The sequence below is a fragment of the Protopterus annectens genome, chromosome 11.part0, assembly GCF_019279795.1.
Source record: "Protopterus annectens isolate FY-2018-M chromosome 11.part0, PAN1.0, whole genome shotgun sequence".
NCBI classification, from domain to species: Eukaryota; Metazoa; Chordata; order Ceratodontiformes; family Protopteridae; genus Protopterus; species Protopterus annectens.
The window spans coordinates 1,365,091,697-1,365,109,644 of NC_056745.1; the positions used below are offsets into that span (position 1 = coordinate 1,365,091,697).

General features: G+C 41.4%; 1 protein-coding gene across 1 annotated transcript in view; it reads left to right on the forward strand.

Annotated features, from left to right (window-relative positions):
• EXOC4 (exocyst complex component 4) overlaps positions 1–17,948 on the forward strand; it is a gene marked incomplete in the record, with an annotated part of 4,032,161 nt that overhangs the window by 100,634 nt on the left and 3,913,579 nt on the right. The window contains 1 exon segment of the mRNA XM_044087318.1: positions 8,312–8,527. Coding sequence (XP_043943253.1) covers positions 8,312–8,527 — 216 coding nt within the window.

Genomic DNA, 17,948 nt, shown 5'->3' on the forward strand with positions numbered 1-17,948 from the left:
CTGGGAGCCATTATTGAATCCCCAGATGATGTGGATGTTCTACAAAAAGGCCTTACAGAAACAGATGCCAGGTGCCAGAGCCATGGGCTCAAGCTTAATGCCAAGAAATGTATAGTCATCCCCTTTGGAAAAAAACATGTACCCATGAACTACCACATAGGTGGCAGGACACTAAACATCGAAAGTGTGATGAGAGACTTAGGGACACAAGTGGACAGTGGTCTCCCTTTCGATAATCACATTGCCACAACAGTCAGGAAATCCTTCTACGTGGCACACCTCATCACTAAGGGCTTTTCATCCAGAAAAAAGGAGGTCATTATCCCACTGTACTCCTCCCTCATTAGACCCATTATAGAGTATAATGCCCCATTTGGTATGTACCTCACAAGACATCTGCAACAGCTGGAAAGGCCACAGAAATACCTCACTAAAAGAATCACAGGCCTAAAGCAGATGCCATATGCTGACCATCTAAAAAAAACTCCAGCTATACTCTGTGGCATATAGTCTACTCAGAGGCGATCTCTGCTTAACATACAAGGCCATGGTAAACCCTGAGCTGTTGGACATGCTCCACTTAAAGAAATCCCAATCCCTCAGAGCCACACGCTCCAGGGATCTAAACCTTATCACAATGAACAAAACTTGCTGGAGGGATAGGTTCTTGACCCAGAGACTCCCCATACTCTGGAATAGACTGCCCATACATGTCAAGCAGAGCACCTCATTGGCCCTCTTCAAAAGGAACCTTGATGATTGGATGGGAGATAGGAAATTCACCCCTGGGATCATGTCAGTCGCCCTGCTAGACAGGGGCCCAGAGAAGTAAATATTGTGGGAAAAAAAATTCCAGGGAATTGTTATGGCTAGGCTTGCATAGACCTTAGGGCTGATAGCCTAGTACCAACCTATGTTAAGTCATTCTATGGCTTTGCATATTAGATTAGTCAGACTAATAGAACTGTAGTTTCTGGGTTCTCTTGATGGTTTACTGTTGTGAAGTGAGATAACTGTTACATATCTCTATTCTCGTGGCATAAAGCCTGTTTTTGAGGCTATAGTTGAAGCATGACTCAAGTGGTCCTGTTAGATCATGTTTCCAGCTGTTTAGGAGGTATCCTTGAATATTGTTGGGGCCCATTGAGTCTGTGTTTTTGGCCCTGGCGAGAGTTACCAGGACTTGCTCCTGTTAATAGTTGGGGGGTATGCTAGTAGTATTTCATGGAGGGAGGCATTGGGGGAATGAAGAGTGAAGTTTGAGCAGAATTTCTCAGCCAGGAAATTTGCTGTGTGTCTGTGCTCTGTGAAGGTGGCATCACCGACCACCGTTTCAGCACCCTGATGTGTGCCGCCTTTGAAGTTTTTCTTTTTCTGCCTTTGAAGTTTTGGACATGCAGTTTATACCTCCTTAAACTTGTATTTCAGTAATTTGATGCCTTAATCTGTGGTGAGATTGCAGTAGTAGCAGTATTTGTGCTTCAGTAATTTGTGTAGCTGCATATACCTGATGAAAGTTGCACTGCAGTGCCTTTATTTACAAAGGTAAAGTTTTCACAAATTGCATTTCATAGTGATGACATTAAACACACTGGGTATGCTCTTTGGAATAGAGATGACTAAATGATATAGCCAAGGCAAAAATACATTTATTCTTTGTCTAAGAAATAGATTTTACTAATTTCTTCTCTCTGAACATAGAGTATGCTGGTGCTGGGAAGAGAAAGAGATTAGTCCAGCCTGGGGTAGTGAAGGAGCAGAACAAAGTTTTATTTAGGTATTCTTTCAGCAGCTGTTTGAAGTTGGAGAGTTCAATGAAAATAGCTGCACTCAGTTGGATATTTTTAGACAGCAAATGCAAGCAAGTAAATAAAAGAAGTAAAACTGATAAGTAAATGGAATGTTTGCCCCACAATTAGGCAGTTTTAGTGAATTCATTTTTCAAAGTCTGTTATGTAAAAAAATTTTGAGGGTCTTCTTTGCAGGATTGTGGTGCTGTTTGTATATAATAATGTATAGAAATAGGTTAGTGTTCTAATTTAGATTATTCATAAAAATGGAAGATAGTAGAAAGCCTAGCCATGATGATTGACATAGTTGTTGTGTCTTTCGGCTTTTCCCGGTTGGGGTTCGCCACAGCGAAACTCCGGTCCGCTAATGATTGGTAGTTGACTTTTACATGCCGAGCTACCAGCCCTGACGCACAATCTTCACCGAAGGTACGCCCATTCACGCATGTCTCCATGCAGAAGACGCTCTAGCTGAGAATAGAACTGGACAGCGTCTTACTGTGAGGCGACAAATAGTATACCTGGTATTATAGTGAATTCCGTTGGTGTCAAGTATTATTTTAAATAAATCTATACTTTGGAAGACCTGCTTTTTACAAGTGCTTTAAGGAGCAGGTTGTGGTTTACAGTTGCCAAGGCATTTTTGAAGTTTGTAAAATTGTGCCCTTAAGATTTCCTTTGTCAGTGGTTGTTAGAACATGTGTGCTCACTGAGCAGAGAACTGTTTTAACTACTGTCAGTCTGAAACTGTTTTGTTCTTTACAATTGTAGCTTATTTTGTCAAGTACCATAAGATTTGTCCATATATTAAACTTCCTAGTATTCTTGTTAGGACAAGCTGTTGAGCAAAGAGCTGTATGGTGCTTGTGTCTTAACTTTATTTTATTTATTTATTTTGCATTTATACTAATTATGGAGCTTTCCCGGTATAAAAGTATGGTTTGTCTCTAGCTGACACTTCAGATTTACATCCGCTCTAGAAGTGGTCAAAACATTGGGTGCTGAAAACCTGGGTGTCCTGTATTTCATTTTTAATTTTAAAAACATAACTTTTAAAAATAAAACCACCTTACCCACCCTCAGAACATGCTTTCTGATTAGTTAGCATGCTGATGAAATATTTGCTTTAAAAAACAAACTAAAACTAACCCTAGTCCAAAACTCGGAAGTAAGACTACATGCTCTCATTTGTATGTCGCTGACATTTAGGAACAGATTTGACTAGCTAATTCATCGCCTTTTACTGCGCAACATAAATACTGACCTAGATTGCTTTGATGCAGTAGATGTTACTGCTAACTCTCTCTCCTTTTTAGTCTGGAGAGACAGAGAAAAAGAGAGAGAAAATCGCAGACAGCTGATGCTTCAATTTGCAGGGGTGGAATTGCTCATTTGTTAACTTAAAAAAGAGGTTAGCATACCAGATGAGCTATTGGCAGTGTTGGTGCGTGCTACCAGCAACAATGATTCACATTTTTTTCTTTCCATTGCACTAGAGGTTGGGCGCAGGTATAATAAGCAACAACTTATCCTCTTTTTCAGGAAAATAGTTAATGTTTGCAATTGAGAATTGGAGATGTAAGTAACCAGTCTTAGTGTAGTTGTTTTGGTGCCGGGGATGCACTCTGCATGTGAAAAGTAGTCCTGGATCTATTTTGTCAAAGGAACTCTGTGCATGTATGCGTGCACTTGCATTTGTGAGAGAATACTGAAGTACATAACTGATTACTGTAGCTATAGGTTCTTAAACTGGATCGCAGTCCTACATCAGAGATCTATCCAGCCCTGTCAATAAGTGGTTGTTTTGGGGGTGGAAGGCAAGTTGTATGTGAAAGTAATTATCAATCTAATTTTTTAGGGAAAGTGTATATATAAATATGCTGCATGCATGTGAGAGAGAGAGAGACAAATTGAAATACATTGTTGTGGCCATTGGTTCTTTCACCCGATCACAATTAACTTCAACGGTATACCTGTTTAAAGTTTATTTCAAAGCAGTGTCTTGGTTGTCGGGGCAAATGTGTGTGTGTGTGTGTGTGTGTGTGTGTGTGTGTATATATATATATATATATATATATATATATATATATATATATATATATATATGTGTGTGTGTGTGTACATACTCATGCAGGCATAGTGTGTGAGAAATGCATTGAAATATTAACTATGGCAGTTATTTATTTTATTAATCTCAGCAAAACACTAGAGGTACTCATGGATATTTTGGGGGTGGAGATGTCATCTGTGTGTGAAAGCAGCTGATTTTATCATTCTTGTTGAGGCATTTAGGGGTGGGTGGGTGTGTGTTAAATGAGCTATGATGCATTATTTTGTCCAGAATTTTTTCACTTGTTCACATTTACATGTCAAAAATGTATGTATTCAGAAAGTGGTTATTCTTGGGGGGGCACTGTTTGTTGGTTAATGCTGCCCCTTAGCTGGGCAGATAAGTTCTCCTCATGGGAAAAAATATCCAGTTTTCTTTTTCTTACAGAAGTTGTACCTTTTCATAGCTTTATAATTAATGTTTTGCAAAAAGTGTTTTGAAAGTTGCATGACTTTTTTTTTTAAATGTTGTGGTAAAAGTTGATGAGTTTTATTTTGGGTGCCGAAGAAAGTGTTTGAAGTGTTTTTATGGGGAAGAAGTTACTCTCTTTCTTAACCAACTACTATTGCCAGGCTTCCCTGGAAAAACGGGCATATTTTTTGGTTTAACCATGGAACAACCTACTGATTCTGCCTTCTAGCCACAAAATGAAGAAAGCATATAGATTGTGTCAATCACATAAGTTTTTGTAGACTCATTCCATATCAGACCCAACTGCTTGCTTTAGTTAACCCAGCTTATGCTAAACATCTAGTTTAATACCAGTCCCTGTTCTGACAAGGATGGGAAGGATATTGACAGACTTGGGAAGAAGGCAAAGCTATTGACAGATTTGGGAAGAAATGTATTCTTCTGCAACACTTGTTTTTAGAATTCTCAACTGTCAAGCTTGTATGTTTATTCTTGCCTCCTTTGAGAATATGAGGAATAGTATGGCATCTGTGTAATTTGATTTCTTCTGTGTCTCAAGTGGGTACTCAGTGTTTTCAAATGTGCTTAAATTTCTGCTGATGCTATTTCCAGGGTTGATGCCACTGTAACTGTTATAAGGAGGTTTGCTTGGGTGTGTTCTCTAAACCTCACAGAATATGTCAACAATAAAATTTTGAATTCTCATATGGATAGAGTGTTAGTGCTTGGGCCATCTCATGTTGAAGTTTTTAAAGTGTAATGTGAGAGATATGCTGTTTCAGGGGATCTCTCAGATTTTTCAGCCTGTTTTCTTCAAGTTTTTCAAGGTGTTTAATGCTACCCCTATAACCTTATTTAAAAAGCAAAATAAACGGACCCAACAAGCTGGTGGCAAGCAAATGTTTAAAAAGCATTTTTTTTTTTTGGGGGGGGGGGGTCCAAAAAAGAAAGGAGTAATCCTCTCCGGACTAAAGGACAGTCCAATAAATCTGAATGACTATATTCAGGACCCCCACCGCCACTCTTTGCAAACCCTTAATCCTTCTAGAAGGTCTGAACCTCTTTTTCTCCCTTTGGCAAAAGATAGTTTCAGGTAGATGGGTTCTGAGTGTAATTTGCCACCATGGTTACAGATAGTAGAGGGGAGTGTTTGTCTCCTTTTTCAGGAATCCTTCCCCCATATCAGCCACATCAAACTCCTCTTTTCCCTCTTGCCATTCTGCATCTCCTGTCTTGGGGGGATGATAAAAGCAACCTGTTTCTCATTTAAGAATTCAAGAATGTCTCTGGTGCCAAAGTAACAGAAGGAAGATTCTTGAAAAGCAGTTCTGCATCTTTCTTTTCTGAAACTGTTTTTGATAGTAGCCAAGTTCAAAATGTTCTCTCTTCACAGCTTATTTATTTATTTAACATTTATTAACCGGGAAAGTCCGACTTGGAAAGAAGCCAATTTTCAGTGGAGGCCTGGGGAGAAACGCTCCAGATGCATGTCTTTGTAACGTGGGAGGAAACCGGAGTATCTGGAGGAAACCCCCATGAACGCAGGAGGACATGCAGACTCCACACAGAAGGCACCCCAGCTGAGAATTGAACCGGAGAACCTCTTGCTGTGAGGCGACAACGCTACTGCTGCACCACTGTGACGTCTTATAATCTTTTATTCCCCATTTCAGTTTTCTGATGTCCTTCGATTTAAAATACGCATATTGTTGTATTTCCATAGATCCAGATTAAAATTTCAAATATGTCTTAACATGATCCAGATGCAGAAATCCTTATCGGTTCTGTACATTATCCTTTGATTTTACCCACTACTCCAAGGGTATTCACTAAGTGTATAGCTCCTGTGATAGCCTACTGCAAGACTGCAAAGGTATTCATAGTTTTCTTATTTAGATGACCTTCTTATTTTTGGAAAGTCTTATTCAAAGTGTCAGGAATCTCTTACCTAGTAAGGGATCGCCTACACAAACTGGGAATCCAGGAGAACATGCAAAAAAGTCTTGTCCGACTCTTTCACACAGGATTGTTTATCTAGTTTGTCTCCTGGATTCCCTTGTTCAAAGAGCTTGTCCTTCACAAAAAGTGGATCTGTATCTAGACCTGCTCTCAGTGAATGTTTAGGATTTTGGTTCTCATGGCTTCTGATTCTCATGAACCCTCTTGCAGGACTCCACCTGAGAAAAATCTAATGGTGCCTGAAATATGTATGGTGCCAATATCGGCACCCCTGATATTCTAGATTCCAGTTTTTGGGGTTTGTGAAGATGAGTATGTATGCATTTTTTTGTGATGGAGACGCACAGATTTGTCAGAATTCAGCAGAATCCAGGTCTCCCATTCTCCCTCCCTACTCCTGCAGAATCTGTCAAACAGATGCCTCTGATTATATGCTTCAGGAGCAGTGTCTGTGGGGATAAAAATGCAGAGTTCTTTGGAAAAGAAAGGTCTGATCAAAACACAAACATAAGAGATGTTGGCACTCGAATGCTCTCCATCCTCTTGATGGTCTGTGGTCCCAAGGACTTCTACAAGTGATTACAGGCAACACCATAGTAATGTACACGAGCAAGAGGGTACAAGAGCTTGCAGTCTGTCCCAGACTACCCATGGTAGCTTGGGTTGGGATATAGCTTTTCAGCACAATATCACACTACAAGGCATCTTGCATGCTTTCAGAGCAGAATTATGTGGCAGACAAGTTGAGCAGGACAGACCCTTACAAATGGAAATTAAATCAAGAGGTATTCCAGGAATTGATCACCTGTGGAGGACACCTCAAGTGGATGTTTTTGCCTCCACTTTCAACAGTCATTTGGCAAAATTCTGTTCCATGACTTCATGCAAGAGAAGGCCCATTAAGACATTGTTTTTTCTCTTGGGCGGGAATGTTCTTATGATTTTCCATCCTTTCCACTAGAAGATTCAGAATGACTCTACAAAGGTCATTGTGGTGACTCCTTTCTGAGCTAGGCAACAGTGGTTCATTTCTTGTCTAGGTAAGAAAAAAGGGCAACTTGTCAAATCAGACTATTTCCAAGTGGTTGGCTGATGGTATTATATTTTGTTATCCCCACCACCCCAAGAAAATTCCAGGCAGGTTCAAGGTGCATTCTACCAGGGCTTTGGCTTCATCTGTGGCTTTTTGGATAGGGTTGAATTCTAGAAGCAGCAGCTTGGACCTCTGTTTATACTTTTACAGAGCACTAGAAGTTATTCATTTTCCAGGTCTAGGACAGGGTTTGCTAGGGCCATTGTCAAGGAGCTGCTGGATCCTCATCCTTTCTCCTCTCTGTCACTCTAAGCTATATTAATCTAACTGCATAACTAAGGCTCTGCAGCAGTGACCCATATGATAATGACCATAATGCAGCTGTGTAAGTAAACTTACCATAACAGTAGATGTTAGCATGATCACTGCTGCAATAGCCACTCCCTCCATCACTTTATTTTTGTGTATTTTTATAGCCATGATTTTTATCACCCCTTCTGTCCGTTATAAAAGTCCTGAAGGGCTTGGCTCTCAAACTTGAGTGTTTGGTCAGCCCAACTTGAGCTGACCAACGTTTTTGTGTGTATGAAATGTGGCGCCGAAAGCTTTGGACACTGGCTTGCAGTTGTATCTTTGGCAAGAGATAACCCATGTATCCAAGGCTATTGCAGCAGTGAGCATTTGAACATTTTACATGTATTTACACAACTGTACTTTCCATAGAACATCTTTGCCCTGATGGGCATTCCTTTCAAAACTCAGCTTCCTGAACGGTCTTCCTGTTTGTATACAATTGTGTATGCACCCTTTTTAAAAACCTGAGTTACAGGTAATTTGTTAGTATCAACAGAATGGTTATGTCTCTTCCCACCAATTACACTGCTTAGTGCAAGTTAGTCTTTCATTTCATTCATACTAACATTTAGTTTCTTTTTAAAAAAAGCATTCAGAAATATGGAAGAAGTTAATAAATTAGTATGTAAAATACTTTTTCATTTCCACCTCAAGAAACTTATCTTTTTTCTGTCTCATAGAACTCTATCCACAAGTGATGATGTTAAAGACCGAGATAAGGAAAAGGGCCGTTTGGAGGAGGCCTATGAAAAGTGTGATCGGGAATTGGATGACCTCATTGAGCAGCATTACACTGAATTGACAACAGCAATCCGTACTTACCAAAGTATCACTGAACGCATTACCAGCTCCCGCAAAAAAATCAAACAGGTAAGTCAGTGAACTTTAGCAGCACAAGCTGAAAAACATTTTTTCAAAATCACGTTTTGCCTTCTGCCTGTTGACCAACAAGCCCTTCCATTCTTCGGGCATTATACTGTCTTGAGGGTGCATTGTCATCTAGTTAGCCGAAAAGGAGTTTTGTGCTCTTGCAGTCATCTTGGCAATGAGAGTTTTTTCTATTTTATGACCTATCCCCATCCCTGATGGTGATGTGAGCACTGGTGTCACTGCAAGGGCTGTTTTTGCCCCCTTATCCATGCATAATGGTCTCTCATGATGTTCTTCGTCTTCCATTGCTGCAGTCCTGACTATTGGGGTATAGTCCGCGTCCAGTCGGCCCGAATACCAGAGTATAAGGCTGACGTCGGTCATGGCGCCTTAGACTGGCGTCAGTACGTCAGGGTACTAATGCGCATGACCGACGTCATATCCTCAGTCTTTTTTGCCGCATGGTCCGATGCAGAAGCAATTTTGCGAGTGCAGGTTGGCGTTCTGAGATATTTCCGAAACCGGAGTTTCAGACCGAAACAGAGTTGGCTAAGTACCCCGTTGGGGAACATTTTGGTTTTTTCTTGCCTCAGTATTTAACCGGATGTCAGAAAAAGTGAATAACTGTATTTCTTGTGGGAAGCAGATACCGCATAGGGATTATCATACATTGTGTATACCTTGTTTAGGGCCTGAGCACGACGTTGTTGGTTGCCGTTCTTGTGCTAGATTTAACAAACGCACTATTAAGAGGAGGCTAGATTGTGCCAGGTTAGTGTTTGGGAAGCGTTGCAATTATAATATGCCGTCGGATGCTCCGACGCCCGCTTCATCCAAGAAGCGCAAGGACAAAACAGTGAAGCCTAGGGTTGATGAACCGCAGTCCCGGACGTCGGTTCTTTAGAAGGCTCAGTGGAGCCAGAGGTTTTGCCAGGAGTTTCCATGGAGTCTCAGGCAGAAACTTTATTGTTACAGGATGTGCCCTCTCAGGAGGTAGGCCAAGCTGAGGGGCTGCTCAGGTAACTGTTCTTCCCTCTCTTCCCAAGGTAGTTAGGGCCTCTCCTTCTGTTGCCAAAGCTTCTTTTAGAGGTAGGCCAAGCTCAGCTTCTGTGGGGCTTCTCCTAGCATTTCGGCTCTGTGCCTAAGAAACATATGCTTAAAATGGCAGAAGATTTGATTACTATGATTAGAGGTTCTATGCCCCGCCTGATAAGAGGCCTAGGGTGGAACAGGAGTTTGATAGTTTTGAACAGTGTTCACAGGCTTCAGAGTCTTCTGTGGAAGACTTACAGGAGTATCCTACTTATTCTGATTCTGATGTGGATGATTCCACTCCTACAGCTTCTCCTCCTGAGGATTTTTCATTTTCAGAGACTCTACACTCCATGAGGGAGCACTTTAAATGGGAAGGCCAGGATTACTCTGATTCCAGGAAAAGGCTTAGGGAATTCTTGTTTTACCCCAGCATAGGCCCTTAGCTATTCCTCCTGTGTTGAATGTGGTGGAGGATGTTTTTGCAGAGGCTTCCCTGAACCCTGACTCCTTGCCTCCAGCTCCTGTTAAGCCTGATAGGTATTATAGGGTGCCCGAAGCTCATAAGTATTTGTTTAAGAGTCCTAGGGCGGACCCAGAAACTGTTTCTCAGGGGCCTAAAGGTGTTAAAGCTTCTGTGGTTAAAAATCCTGTACCCTCTGATAAAGAGGCAAGGGCTTTGGATAGGTGGGGAAAGAAAGTGTATACTTCTTCCACTCTAGCCATGAGGGCGTTGAATTGTCAGTTTCACATGCTAAAATATCAAAATTATCTCCTTTCACAATTGAAATCTAAGGTGGATGCTTTGGCGGAAGGTATTGAGTGTAAAGAGTTGCTGGATTTGGTTCATGTGTCTGAACAAGTGGGTAAGCATTCTTTGCAGTGTGGTTTTGATGCTGTACAGGCCTCCTCGAGGGTGGCTGCTACTAGTTCTGTTCTTCGCAGACATGCCTGGTTGAAGGATCAGAATTTAGCTGAGCATATTAAGACAAGGATTTTGGATGCTCCTTTACAGTCTGATGTGTTGTTTGGACCGCCTGTGGAAGCAGTTTTAAAGAAAATGGAGGACAAAGCTAAGTCTATGCAGACTGTTAAAGATGTTTTGCAGGTGCAGCCTCCGGTTTAGTAGAAATTGGCCTGCTAAGGGGTGGACATATCCTGCTTATGATTCCCAGTCTAGGGGTAGGTCTAGACGTGGTAGGGGCAGGGCTCAAGGTTCTTTAGGCCTAGATCAGGAGTTCACCTGCTCAGACTTCTGGTGAGGGCAGGGGTCAGTCCTTTCGTAAACAGACCCAATGACCTGCCTTTTCAGCTGCCAGTGGATTCTCGCCTGGCAGCTCCTTTGGGAGGAAGACTGTCTCTTTTCAAAGAAAATTGGGATTTAATTACTCAAGACAGATGGGTGTTGGATATCATTCATCACGGTTACAGATTTTATTTCCACACAATGCCCCCTTTCAAAGGCATGCCAGACGTTCCTCCTCCACAAAGAAAAGAGGCTCACAAGCAAGTTTCTCAGTTACTCCAGATGGGGCCATTCAGCCAGTCCCTGTATCAGAAAGGGGCTTAGGATTTTATTCTCGCCTGTTCCTAGTACCAAAGAAGGGGAACACGTGGAGACCAATTTTGGATTTATCTATCCTCAACACTTATCTGGACATTCCCAAGTTCAAGATGTTGACGTTACAACAGCTTTTACCTCTACTGGGCAAAGATCACTGGATGGTAACTTTAGATCTCAAGGAAGCTTACCTTCATGTGCCTATAAGGTTAGGTTGCAGGAAGTATCTGCGGTTTCGAACTGGAGATTTTCATTATCAGTTCTCTGCATTGCCCTTTGGCTTATCTACTGCGCCCAGAGTATTCACAAAGGTTCTGGCTCCAGTGATAGCTTACTTCAGGCTTCAAGGGATTCAAATCTATCCTTACTTGGACGACTGCCTGATTCTGGCTCAAGAAAAGGAAGACCTTCTACAGCATCTGGAATATGTCATAGCAGTGCTAAGATGCCTAGGGTATTCTGTGAACGAAATAAAGTCCAGTCTAGTACCCTCTCAAGACATGTGCTTTCTGGGTGTGAGACTGAATACAGCAGCCCAGATGGCCTTTTAACCCCGGACAAACAAAAGAGTCTGTCACTTTACTTCCATCAACTATCTCATCAGTCCGTGCTGACTGCAAGGACAGTCCTTCAAGCATTAGGGTTCATGGCATCTTGTATTCTGGTGCTTCCCAATGCCAAACTGCATATGAGGAAGCTGCAATGGTATCTCAAAAATGTATGGACACAGCACTGCCAGGATTTGGACACTGTCATTCAAATAATACCTTGCCTTCAAAAGGAATTCTTGTGGTGGGCTCAGGAATGTCACCTAAACAAGGGACTCTCTGTGGCCCGGCCAGAGGCGAGTCAGATTTTAACGACAGATGCCTCGGACATTGCTTGGGGAGCTCATCTAAATGGAAAATGGATACAGGACAAGTGGCCTGCCAGACTACAGCATCTACATATCAACATGAAGGAGATGTTAGCAGTCCAGTTTGCGTTGATGGCTTTCAAGGAGTTACTTCTTCCAGGGCAGGTGTTGATTCTAACAGACAACACAACTGTCATGTGGTACATCAACAAGCAAGGGGGAACACATTCTTATCCTCTATGCAGGCAAGCAATGATTTTATGGGAGACTGCGTTAAGCTTGCAACTAACTCTTCAGGCAAGGTTTCTGCCAGGAGCACAGAACTCCCTAGCAGATGTGTTAAGCAGACAAATCATGGATCCCCACGAGTGGAAACTGGATCTTCATGTATTTCAGAAATTGACAGTGTCATGGGGAACTCCAGACATAGATCTGTTCGCTTCTCCACTGAACCACCAGCTGCCAAAGTATTGCACAAAGGGGTTTCATCACACAGCTTGGAAAGTGGATGCTCTGTCTTTCAGTTGGAAAAACCTTCATGTCTATGCCTTTCCACCTCTGCCTCTTCTTCCAAAGGTACTATTAAAGGTCAGACAAGACAGGCCAAGGATGATTTTGATAGCTCCAGATTGGCCTCGGCAACACTGGTATCCACTACTACGGAGTCTGGTAAAGAAGCCTCCATGGCCTTTACCTCTGATTCCTCATCTGTTATCTCAGAAGGACGGTCATCTGCTCAATGTCAAGCTTCACTCTCTTCATCTAACAGCCTGGCATATTCTCTGTTGAAGCACAGCAGGTCTCAACTTCCTCAACAAGTTTTAAATGTGATTATGGAAGCTAGAAGACCTAGTACAAGGAAGGTGTACAGAAAAATGGAAGAGATTTTTATTTTGGAGTACAGCAAAGAATTTGGAGATTTCTGAGCCTAATTTGAGTGTGGCTCTTCAATATCTTACTGAGTTATTGGACAAAGGTTTGTCCTTCTCTTCCATTAAGATTCATGCTGCAGCAATTTCAGCTCACTATGATTGTGACCCACCTTTGTTTTCGCATCCTTTGTTCAAGCAGTTTCTTAGAGGGGCAAAGAATATAAGACCCCCACGTAGAGCTCCTACTCCTGCTTGGGATCTCAATTTTGTGTTGGAAAAACTTACTCTACAACCTTTTGAGCCTGCGGCTACTGCTGAATTGAAATACTTGTCATGGAAGACTGCTTTTCTGTTGGCTATTACTTCTGCAAGAAGGGTGTCTGAGTTGCAGGCCCTTATGGCAGTAGAGCCCTTTTGATTTTCCATAAGGATAGGGTATCATTACGCACTAATCCTTCCTTTATGCCTAAGGTGGTTTCTAGTGTGGCTTTAAACCAAACTATTCATTTGCCTACTTTTATGCAGACCCCCAAAATAAAGGGGAAAAGATTTTGCACACTTTAGATGTACACAGGCAATTGCGTTATTATTTAAGCAGGACTAAGGATTTTAGGCAGTCTCAGCAGTTGTTTGTTTCTTTTGCTTTGAGTTCACAGGGCAAGCCTGTGTCAAAACAAACTATTTCTAGGTGGATTGGCTTTTGCATTGCATTTTGTTATTCCCATCATGGCAAGGAGATTCCAGCTGGGATTAGGCCTCATTCCACTAGGGCTACTGCCACTTCAACAGCATTTCTAAGGGGGGTGGCAACTAAGGATATTTTGGAAGCAGCTACTTGGAGTTCAGTGCATACTTTCTCTAAGCATTATCACCTTCCTATCTACTCTAAGTCTAGGGCTGGTTTTGCCACAGCTGTTTTGCAAGGCATGTTGTCAGCTCCTGCTTCTTTATAATTTGCCAGCCTCCCTTACCTCTGCTTTGGGATTCTACCCAATAGTCAGGACTGCAGCAATGGAAGACGAAGAACATAGTACAGTTTTGTACCTACCATAAATGTAGATGTTCGAGGATTCCATTGCTGCAGTCCAATTTACCCTCCCTCCTTCCCCCTGTATTTAGGGGTGGTTGTGTAGGTGAGTTTACATGCTTATATTTTTGTATATATTGTTGTATATATTGTACATGTTTTTGGTGCAGGTTTTTTGGGACTTGTCTTTTTGGGTCTTCTGACATCTGGGGCAAGAAAAGACTGAGGATATGACGTCGGTCATGCGCATTAGTACCCTGACGTACTGGCGTCAGTCTAAGGCGCCATGACCGACGTCAGCCTTATACTCTGGTATTCGGGCCGACTGGACGCGGACTATACCCCAATAGTCAGGACTGCAGCAATGGAATCCTCGAACATCTACATTTATGGTAGGTACAAAACTGTACTTTCACTGACAAGGTCTACCATTACTGGCTTGGGTGGCCACACCCATATCTTCTTGGTACTGGCTTCCTGCATCATAATGGACCTCTTCTTTCCTGCTAGGGCCCTGTCATCAAAGCAGTTTTGCGAGCTGGGTGTGAACCACTGTGATTGCCCCCTCCTCGAGATGAGCCATGCTCAGGTTGCTTGGGCTGTAGTTAGAGCTTTATCTTTGATATGGAAGTTTGCAGACTGGAAGATTGTTGGTGATGAGTGTTAGTTAAGTATGCATCTTAAAAATAGACTCTGTTGCAGAGGGGGTGAAGGAGAACAGATTGCAGTAGTTCAGTCACACATGCATAAAACCAGTAGATGATCTTCTTAATGAAGATTTGGAAGAAACTGGAGGAAGGCAAGAGGAGACAAGGTTGTCCAACCAAAAGAAAGACTGATTGTGTCAGAGAAGACCTGCAGCACTTGGGCATGACTTTTGAAGAAAATAGAAGTTTGACTGTGAAGTGAGAGAGGTGGCGACAGTTTGTGACAACCTGACCTGTGTAGAAATGGTGAAAAGGGGTCAAAGATGATAATATATTGATCATTGCTGCAGAAATCATTTATATGTGGACATTAGTTTTCCTGCCATGTTTTTTCAGCACTCTGACATCCTTTGCATTCATGATTGCAGTCTTGTTCTGTGCTAAGTAAACTCTTTTATTAATAATACAATATTATTATTACACAATATTGTTATTATAATAATACAATATAATATTATTTTAATATAATATTATTATTATAATACAGTCGGTTTAGACTTTGATTTCTATTTTCTGGTTATTACTTTTTTTGGCAGCCAGCAGAATTAAACTTAACAAGGCCAACCTAAGTCTAGACAATTCAGATCCTGTGTCCCAGCTCAAAACAAATATTTCCTTAGTTACACCCATTTGCTCACCCAGTATTTCTGAAGAAGTATTCTGTAAGGAATTTTTTAAATCTGCCAACTCATTACACTCCTAAAGCATTTGTTCCCAGTTACTGTTTTCTTTCCTGTCACACCTCCATCATTTGCAATCTACCTGAGAAAAAAATTCTTTGCAGTCTACTTGGGATGTAAAAATACAAACACAAATACTTCCAAGCAGCAATCCTAAACCTTCTGGACTTTGTTGCATACATGAGAGCCATACACGTGTCAGCCCATTGTTCCCCTGTAAATTGCTTTTGCAGTCACTCTCCTCAATCTTTTCCAACCATCTTTGATTGATTCTTAGTTATTGTGCAATATTTTATACTCCCTGTTAATTAGCCCCTTTTAACAGCGGCTTCTGTTCTAGATTCAGATAAAATTTCTACCAGAGCAGGTCTTTCCCTTAAGATTCACTTATCCTGTTCTCATTGCCTATACTCTTATCAGTCCTCGGTAGGGAAGGCAGTCTCTAGCCTGTAGTCCAAATGTCTTCTTGGTTGCATCCCACTCTATTACCTTTCCTTCTCTAGTTACTTGCACCCAATACCTTGGTCCCTTTGCTCGTTCTCTCTAGTTACTTGCACCCAATACCTTGGTCCCTTTGCTCGTTCTCTCCAGTAAATTTCAGGCCTCTGTTGCCATTTTCTGTATCCCTACTTGCAGTCGTCCCCATTGACAAAAATCTCCTTTATGAATTCTTACATTGGCTTAGTTCTTGAAATACTTTTTGCTGCTTTATGAATATAATATTCTGTGTGGTGGTGGTTACCCTTAATAATTTGCATCCAAAATCCATCTCCCCACCCCCTTTCTCTCTCTATATATATATATATATATATATATATATATATATATATATATATATAATATATGCATATATATATGTATATGTGTGTGTGTGTGTGTGTGTGTGTGTGTATATATATATATATATGTGTGTGTGTGTGTTTTGGTACCTATCTTTAAGAATAAGGGTGATGTGCAGAGCTGCAGTAACTACTGAGGGATAAAATTGCAGAGCTGCAGTAACTACAGAGGGATAAAATTGATCAGTCACAGCTTGAAGTTATGGGAAAGAGTAGTGGAAGCTAGGTTAAGAAGGGAGGTGATGATTAGTGATCAGCAGTATGGTTTCATGCCAGGAAAGGGCACTACAGATGCAGTATTTGCTCTGAGAGTGGTGTTGGAGAAATACAGAGAAGGTCAGAAGGAGTTGCATTGTGTCTTTGTGGACTTAGAGAAAGCATATGACAGGGCGCCTAGAGAGGAGTTGTGGTATTGTATGAGGAAGTCGGGAGTGGCGGAGAAGTATGTAGGAGTGGTACAGGATATGCACAAGGGTAGTGTGACATTGGTAAGGACTGCGGTGGGAGTGACAGATACGTTTAAGGTGGTGGGATTGCATCAAGGATCAGCTGTGAGCCCTTTCTTATTTGCAGTGGTGATGGACAGGTTGACAGATGAGATTAGACAGGAGGCCCCGTGGACTATGATGATTGCAGATGACATTGTGATATGTAGTGAGAGTAGGGACCAGGTTGAGGAGACCCTGGAGAGGTGGAGATATGCTTTAGAGAGGAGAGGAATGAAGGTCAGCAGGGCTAAAACAGAATATATGTATATAAATGAGAGGGAGGGTAGATGAATGATGAGGATGCAGGGAGTAGAGTTGGTAAAGGTGGATGAGTTTAAGTACTTGGGATTAACAGTTCAGAGTAATGGTGAGTGTGGAAGAGAGGTGAAGAAGAGAGTACAGGCAGGGTGGAATGGGTGGAGAAGAGTGCCAGGAGTGATTTGTGACAGACTGGTACCAATAAGAGTGAAAGGGAAGGTCTACAAGAGGGTAGTGAGACCATCTATGTTATATGGGTTGGAGACTGTAGCATTGACGAAAAGGCAGGAGTCAGAGCTGGATGTGGCAGAGTTAAAGATGTTAAGGTTTGCACTGGGTGTGACTAGGATGGACTGGATTAGGAATCAGTATATTAGAGGGTCAGCTCAGGTTGGACAGTTTGGAGACAAAGCAAGAGAGGCGAGATTGCGTTGGGTTGGGCATGTGCTGAGAAGGGATGCTGGGTTTATTGGGGAAAGGATGCTAAGGATGGAGTTGCCAGGTAAGAGTAAAAGAGGAAGGCGTAAGAAAAGGTTTATGGATGTGGTGAGAGAGGACATGCAGGCGGTTGGTGTTGAAGAGCATGATGCAGAGGACAGGAAGAAATGGAAACAGATGATCCGCTGTGGCGACCCCTAACGGGAACGGCCGAAAGAAGATGATGATGGATATATATATATATATATATATATATATATATATATATATATATATATGCATTATTTATTGATTTATTTATTTATTTTCTACATCATGATCTGTATTGCTGTCTGTATATGTACACTTACATTTCTCTTATTGTTTCTCAAATACAAAACACTGTCAACCTCTGAGGGAGACACCAAAATGATGACAAATAAATGTACCAAGTGGAGGAGAAAACAAAAAGGATTTAACACTTTTGTTCCTAACAGGGACTTCATCAGAATCTAAAAGGGCTGCATACATCATTTCCTTATATATATATATATATATATATATATATATATATATATATATATATATATATATATATATATATATATATAAAATCTATATAGACATATATATAGATATAGGTCTTTTTAAAGGTACAGTGTAATAAATACATAAACAAATGAA